General features: G+C 40.3%; 1 protein-coding gene across 1 annotated transcript; it reads right to left on the reverse strand.

Annotated features, from left to right (window-relative positions):
• Positions 1-5973: 5973 nt before the first annotated feature.
• On the reverse strand, positions 5974-8211 carry LOC114583401 (vomeronasal type-2 receptor 26-like). Its single transcript, XM_028704725.2, has 3 exons — positions 8167-8211; positions 7450-7576; positions 5974-6875 (listed from the first exon to the last, which is right to left on the reverse strand). Exon 3 carries the CDS (start codon positions 6871-6873, stop codon positions 5974-5976), a length of 900 nt encoding a protein of 299 aa, XP_028560558.2. The 5' UTR covers positions 6874-6875; positions 7450-7576; positions 8167-8211.
• Between the last annotated feature and the right edge of the window lie 280 nt (positions 8212-8491).

Raw genomic sequence — 8491 nt, forward strand, 5'->3', positions numbered from 1 at the left:
TGTTTTTTCTTACTCAGCATTATAACATTATGCTTTACAGCAACCTTCACCAACCCGGTGGCCTCCAGATACTTTAGATGTCAATTCTCATTGTTTCATCTGCACCATCATGAGAAGGTATCAATTGGTGAAGGCTGCTGTACAATTTTGTTTTCAGATTTGTCCTTTGACATTGGTGGTTTCTAAATATGTACCTGTTTCCATGGTGTTTCTGGAAAAAAACAGGTGCCTTAGATACCAAATTGAATCTGTAGATGGAAATTAGGGATGATTTGCTTAATTATTTATTTAATCAATATTTCCCCCTTCCTTCCAAACGAGCCCATGTGATAGAAAGCAGGAAGCACTATACACAAAACAGACCTATTTTCGTATCTGAAGACTGAAACATTTTTTGAATATTGCACAGGCATTTAATTATGTGTTTAAGTACACATGTCCTACCTGATTGAACCTGCTGGGCCATATGATGGCATCTTCAGAAATGGTGAACAGATTCTCTGAGTGTGCCTGAGGATCTATCCTCCCAACCTTTGCTCTAAGGAAGGACTGGTTTGTGAATGTCACCCAGTTGATAATATCAAATCCAGCTACTAATTCCCCATTAAGGTCAAATGAAACCTCATCTCCAGCACTGTTGTTAAATGGGGTGCTTCTCAGAAAGTGGGGGATCTGCAAAGAAAAGTAAGAGATGCAAACATACATATTTAGATGCAAATTGTTGTCATTTGAGATATGTTTGCATGTCCCTGTTCCGAGGAGGGAAATATCATGCAAGTTGAAATCTCAGGTTATTGGATCACACTGAATAGGATTACCTGCCATGACTTCTTATTCTGGTCCTTCCATCTGTCTCCATTCAACACTGCCCTGCACTTTGATATGGAAGAATACATGGCATGCAAAGCATGTGCCACAGCATAGATGGCATTGTAGATGCTGTAGCTGTGGGCAGTCATGCTCATTTCAAAAACAGATCCAGGAAGAGACTCCAGTTTCTCTTCCCCAGTGCAGATATTTCCATCCCTCTTGTCTTCATCAGAGCTAGGGAGCGAGCAATCAAATACCTTTTGCCAGAAGTCCCACAGGAAACCATCCTCTTTTTCCAGTGTTGGATTCCTCATTTGCAGAAATTCTTGGAATCCTGCCACCTCCTTTGAGGAGACTGCAAGGGTTACAGATCCATGGATGAAATGAATGTCCCAGCTTCTTTGAACGGGAATTGATGTGAAATCCACATCTGCTGTCATAATCCAGACCTTCATCTTCACTGGTACATCCCCAAATTGTGAGAACCTGAGCAGGATTCTTAAGTTTAACATTGCCTGAAAGTCACCATGGAAGATCACGGTATTGACTGTGCTTTCCATGGTAATATTTATAATCTCACATGCCCTCTCTGCCATTTCATGGAGTTGATTAGAAAATCCTATATCTGGTATGGTTTTGATGAAATCAAAGCAAATACCATTATCGGCAAATGTGGAAAGCACCTTCTGTACAAATATCTTAGAACTGTCCACATCAAGATAAAGCACCCCAATCCATGTCCACCTGAAATGCAACAATAACTGGAGGATCCCCCTGTATTGATGGGCCCCATTTGGGAACATCCAGTGGAAGAAAGCATGTTCAGCATTGTTATTTGTCTCTGAAGCAGAGGCATATATCAGCTAAAGAAATAAAAAAGGGAGCAGGTAGGAAGTGGTGTTATTTAGGAACATAGGAAGCTGCCTTCTGTTGAGCCATACCATTGGTCCATTTCACTTAGCTTTATCTACAATGAGTGGCAGCAGATGTGTAGGGCTATGGACAAAGGTCTCTCACTGCCCTACAGGGAGAAGCTGGGGGACTGAACCTGGGATCTTCCACATGCAAGAAAGATGCTCTGTGACTGAGCCACAGCCCTTCTGTGTATGTGTATTATCAAAATCTGGTACAGTGGTATCTCGTGTTAGAGACGCTTCAGGTTACAGACTCCGCAGAAATAGTACCTCGGGTTAAGAACTTTGCTTCAGGATGAGAACAGAAATCATGCCGCGGCATGGCAGCAGCGGGAGGCCCCATTAGCTAAAGTGGTACCTCAGGTTAAGAACAGTTTCAGGTTACGAACGGACCTCCAGAACAAATAAAGTTCTTAACCCGAGGTACCACTGTCCTATCTTGAAAGCATCAGGTCAGTTCCCAAAGATTTATTTCTGTCTTCAGTATATATTCATAGAATCAAAGAACCCTAGAATTTTATAGTTGGAAGGGACAACGAGGAGCATCTAGCCCAACCCTCTGTAATGCAGGAATATGTTGCCCAATGTGGGGCTTGAACCCACAACCCCGAGATTAAGAGTTTCCTGCTCTACTGACTGAAGTATTCCTCAGGAAGGTTTCATAAGCTATCATGAAGCATTGAGGCTGGTTGTATGAATAGAGAACTAAAATAGAGATACAGGAGGAAAGGCTAGAGACATGGCAGGTCGGAGTCAATAAGATTGAGTCAGGGCAGGAAAAAGGAACCAAGAGTTATCCTTGGGGATCAAAGTGGAGGAAGGAAGCCACAACTGGAGGGCAAGTCATAGTTCTGGAGAGGATATCATGGCAGACTGAGTGTCTTTTGTCGGCAGCTCACCGACTGAGATGATTACATGTTGCTTGGTTATAGCCAAGTTGTAAATCTTAGCTATAAAAATCCACTCTAGCAATAAGAGTATTGACCTTTGATGCTCCGAAAAACCCACAGCCTAGGTTGGGAGACTGATATGCTGCCGGACGGGTGTGGGTGACTTAAAAGGAGACGAAGATTGTGCCCAGAGGCCATGTATGGGATCTATTTAATGGACAAATATAGTATGCAAACCTTCCTTTCTCTAATTATCTCAATCTATCCCTGAAATGAATGTAACTCATGACTGTGAGAGGTACAGGAACACAGTGAAGCTGATCAATACTCTTTTTGCTCAAAGCACTAATGACCACAGACTGATTCACTAGACAGTCATGGTGGACAGATTCATTCCATAGACTGAGAGAAGTCACTGACAAAGTAGATCCTGTAAACTGCAGTCCTGTGACTTATTAGGTGGGGCAACTGCATGCAGATCCAAAGGATATCAGTCTGGCTCCCAGGAGTTTCTGTCAGGTAGAATTTATTTCTCTCTTCTGCCATCCTCACTCCAAGCCTGTTGTTCTGACATTTCATTTGTAAATAAGTAACTAGAGTTGTATGCAGTTATGTTTTACTCAGGGCAGTTCCATAGAAATAAATAAATCTACATTAGTGACTTTCATTAATTATGATGAATCTACTCTGTGTAAACTTGAATTGCATTCATCCTTTGCATTTTGTGGAATCACAATCTATCATATTGTTCTATTATGTTACTGTTGGAAGTTTTTAGAATCCAGCCAACTAGGCTATTTACCATGTGTTCTGAGGTGATTTCACATTTTGTATCAGAGGCTATACATATGAGAAAGAAATCAAATTGCCAAATTGAGATTCCTCACTCAGAATTTGATGTTTAAGCAGCATGCAAAGTGTCTTTCTTAATTTCAATCACACCTTCACCTTAAAATAATCCCCATGTACATGCCTTACTTGTGGAAACTTGTAGATGCCCAGTATGGTTGCAATATGTCCAATGATGTTGGAATTGGGTCCCCCAATGACAGTTACCAGATTGTTCTCGACATCACATTTGTAGTTAGGGATGAATTTGTCATGTGTGGAGAGAACTTTTAATGCTGCCTGACTTGTGAATTGTGGATTAAAGTAATGATTATAGATGTCAAAGCCAAGAGTGATGTTGGGTAAGATTTGGGGGTTCTCGTTGATCTCCTTCACTGCAAATGCCAAGGCCAAAACATGCTGGTAGTTCTGTGACAGTAGCCTGAAACGAGGATCACATGAAATGCAAGAGTGCGGCAATTTCAGGAAAAAAAATAGTAGCTGCATTTCTATTCAACATACGTTTGCTAAGCATAATTGCATTAAGAAAGATTGTAGGCCTCAGCTCAATGGAAATAACACTGGCCCAGAGCCACTAGTTTGGAAGCATATTGACCCATATGTTCAATACAATTACTACTCACTAACTCACAGGAGTACTGGCATAGATATGGTTCTTACTTATTATATAGAAAACAGATGCAGCTGATTTTGGGTTGAGTGACAAACAGGGATGTGTTCACAACTGACATGGCACTTTCTCTGAGAAGTGGGTGAGTTTCATTAATGAGCACACAGTGTTTGGCTGTGGATATTCTCGTTCTGCTCACACAAGATTGTGTGTCAATATCAGGTAGATATATGCATCTATATGTGTGGGGTGCTAGGTGTACTGCCTGTTTCTTTGATAATGGTGCTACATCTACCTCAACTACTACATTATTATTATTATTATTATTATTATTATTATTATTATTATTACAATGACATGTAGCATAAGCAGAGTTTGGAAACCTTATTGAACAAAGAAGGATGCATTGGTAGTAACCTGCAAATTTACAAATGTCATATAATATTTGTTCCGCATTTCTGAGTAGGAGTTTATCTTCCATGTGATAGCAACTGTACTTTAGAATGTGCTGCCTTTTAATATTAGGCAGACATCTTCATTGCACTGTTTTATATGCTTACAAAACATATTCTTTCTGCTTATTCAGAGATAGCAAGGTCACAACAGCTCTTGCATCTGGCCCTCACAATATTATTTAGTTATGCTGATTTTTATTATGTACAGTATTACAGAACTTTTCATTAAGTAGTTTAAAGCTCCAACGCATAAATGAATTTGTTTAAGTAAACCTCCACTCTACTGCAGTCAATGCCATACCACACTAGTCTAAAATATTACTTTGAAAAAGGCATGGGAAGGCTAACAGACTCAGTTCCTTACATGAAATCATCAATCAGCTCCTGATAGGGATGTCTTTCAAATGTGATTGGATCATAAAGGATGTAGATCTGAGAAATTATGCCAGCAATAGTGAGCTCCCCTGACTGAAAATACTTGTGAAGAATAGGAATAGGCTCACTCGTTGCGCATTTAACAGCAGGTATCCTGCTTACTGTTTGAGGGAGGAACAGTAATCCCAACAACACAAATGTCAGCATCTTGTACAATGGCAATCCTTCACCTGTTCCCCCATTGTCCTTCGAGTGCCCCTGAGCATAGTCCTCACTAATAACCACAAAATCAGTGTTTTATGCTATGGTTTGAAGTTGGGGTAAAGTATCGGTTATCAGAATAATGGAGTCCTGACTTCACTAAGACCAGGTTCTGAATACACCAGGGTGTGTTAATGACATTCTTCTATCTTGCTTCATATTTTTTTACAGCTGGCAACCGTAACTCCTTTGGGACATGAGGACGAAGTCAAATCAATAATGGTTAATTTGGAATAATCACAGGGGAGAGAACTGCATGCTTAGAGTTAGATACTGTATGGAACAAAGCAGAACAAAATATGTTTACTGTGTGTCCATAGAAAGTTTCACTGATTCACTGCAATGGAATAGTAAGAGACACAAAGGCTTGCAATGACTCATAAACAATGCCAGAAAACAAAGATGCAAGGTAAAATACCAGAAAAGATATGGGAGGTTGGAAATGCCCTCGTGTTGAAATGGCATAATGTTTTACCCAAGGTGTAGACTGACAGGGCTGTGCACAGGATTCAGCCACAGGCTGAAACAGAAACCAAATTCTGCCAGTTTGGTGGGATTCTTGCTTTGCCTGAGGCATTTGCAGACAGCTCCAAATCAACACAATCTGAATCACCATCATAAATATAATATTGTCATTATCATTATGAAAATATGACAACTGACCATTTTCTTCTCTCCAATGAACACCTAAAATGTGCTGAGGAGATCTGCCACAGAATTACTAATACTTATTACCACCCCTGCAGAAAGAGAAACTCAAACAATAATAATGGAAAGTAAGCTCAAGCACAGGCCAAAGCAAAAGATGGTCAAATCATTCTCTTTATTAGATGTGCCTTATTGTTCAAATCAGGCCTCAGCAAAATAATGTAGCATTTTGGGAAAAAGATACAACCCAGTAATCCTGCACTGGAAGCCAAGATGGAGAAGATCTCAACAGCCGCCATGTATTTACCTTTGGTGCTCAGGTGGGTAGGGAAGAAGGATAACCAAACACTGCAAAACAATAACATGCTGAAGGTGATAAATTTGGCTTCATTAAAACTGTCTGGTAACTTCCTGGCTAGGAAAGCCACAGTGAAACTGACAGTAGCCAAGAAACCCATGAAGCCCAATACACAATAAAACATTACATCTGACCCTTCATTACATTGTACAATGGTCTCACTGATAGCTGAATGCATGTCCAGTTCTGGGAATGGTGGAGAGGTTGCCAGCCAACCAGTGCAAAGAGTGACTTGAATAAGGAAGCACGAAATAACAATAGAGGCAGCCACTTTCCACCCCATCCATTTCCTCATTTTGGATCCTGGCTTGGTGGCCATGAAAGCTAGAATCACGGTGATAGTTTTGGCCAACATGCAAGAAACAGCCACTGAGAAGATGATACCAAAAACGGTTTGTCGAAGGAGGCACGTCACTGCATTGGGTCGACCAATGAATAAAAAAGCACAAAGGAAAGAAAGCAGGAGGGAGACGAGGAGAGTGTAGGAAAGGCTCTGGTTATTGGCTTTGACAATGGGCGTGTTGTGGTGTTTCATAAAGGTTCCCAGCACCAGAGCTGTAATGAAAGAAAGGGAGAGAGCAGCAATGGCCAAACCTATTCCCAAAGAATCTTCATAAGACAAGAAGGTTATAGCTTTGTGGAGGCAGAAATCCCTGTTAATATTTGGATAATGGCTCTCTGGACACTGAAAGCAGCTATCCATATCTGGAAGAAATACATATGAAATTCCAGATAGATAGATAGATAGATGATAGATAGATAGATGATAGATAGATAGATAGATAGATAGATAGATAGATGATAGATAGACAATATCAGTAATCAATGCTCAGCTGTACATAGTTTGACCCAAAAGCTGAAATATAATGCTCCATTATTTTCATGCAGTTAAGCTTTCATGCGATCATAATAGATTCAGAGCAGTAATAACTCCATTCCTGTGTCAGCAGTAGCTTTCACATAGTCAGAGTTATCATGCCTTAATTTGTCTGGATGTGCTACAATAACTTTTCTTCATACACTTGCTCCACCCCACAATTACTTCTAGCCATGCCCACCACTGGCCTGTGAGCCTTAAGATTTCTCAAAAGGCAAATGGTCCTTGCTTTCAGCAATGATACCTACTCATACAACTCATAATGGAACACATCCTTTTTAACAATACGTGCCATTTATTCGGTCATCACCAGAAGCATGAATAATTTGAAATGTTATGGTAACTTGTCTATGCACCATGACATATAAATGCCGAATATAATGTTTACACAGCATTTCTTACCCTTCTGGTTTGCAACCTTCCCCTCTGGACAGGGATGACAATCATAACAGCAAAATGGTTTCCCTTCCTTCTTTGTCTTGTGATAACCAGGAAGGCAATTGTCATTACACACTGAAATAGGGTGTGCCTGTCAACAAATGAAAGAATATAATGTTTATCATACACAAAAAATGTCAAAATATGAGAATAAATATAGTTTCCCCCTCTTTTATTTCAGCACCTCAACATTGGGCCATTTTTCAATGTTTCTACCCATTTGTAATTGGTTTCCTTTACTATGGCCTTATGCTTTACAATTGCATTTGCCAACCTGTTGCACACCAGACTTTTTGAACTGCAACTCACTCAGAGCACCAGTGCAATCTTGTTGCCTAGGACTTCACAGGAGTTGTAGACCAAGCCGTCTGGAGCACAGCAGACGATGAAGGCTACTTTTACATTTGTTTTCTGATTGACCTTTTGGTTTGGTGGTTGCTAAGCTTATACAATTGCACATGGTATTCCTGTGAAGATAGATGCCTCAAATGTGAAATCAAATCTTGAATTGGAAATGGAGGTTCATTTGTTCATTCATTCTAAACATCATACATTACCTCCCAAAGGATCCCAAATTTGATCGAAGCAGGCAGGGCCAACAAATTTCACTTTCTAAAGACTGAACCACTCATGATATTGGGAAGGGAATTAAATATATGTTTAAATGCAAATAGGTCCTACCTGGTTGAACCTGCTGGGCCATATGATGGCATCATCAGAAATGGTGAACAGATTCTCTGAGTGTGCCTGAGGATCTATCCTCCCAACTTTTGCTCTAAGGAAGGACTGGTTTGTGAATGTCACCCAGTTGATAATATCAAATCCAGCTACTAATTCCCCATTATAGTCAAAGGCAACCTCTTTTCCAGCACTGTTGTTAAAGGGGGTGCTTCTCAGAAAGTGAGGGAGCTGAAAAAAAGAAAGAGATATAAACTGCCATCTTTGGATGCTAATTGTTTGTGTCTATGTGACAAAATGGGTTGCACATCCCTGTTTTGTCTGATGA

Source organism: Podarcis muralis, chromosome 13 (genome assembly GCF_964188315.1).
Source record: "Podarcis muralis chromosome 13, rPodMur119.hap1.1, whole genome shotgun sequence".
In the NCBI taxonomy this organism is placed as follows: domain Eukaryota; kingdom Metazoa; phylum Chordata; class Lepidosauria; order Squamata; family Lacertidae; genus Podarcis; species Podarcis muralis.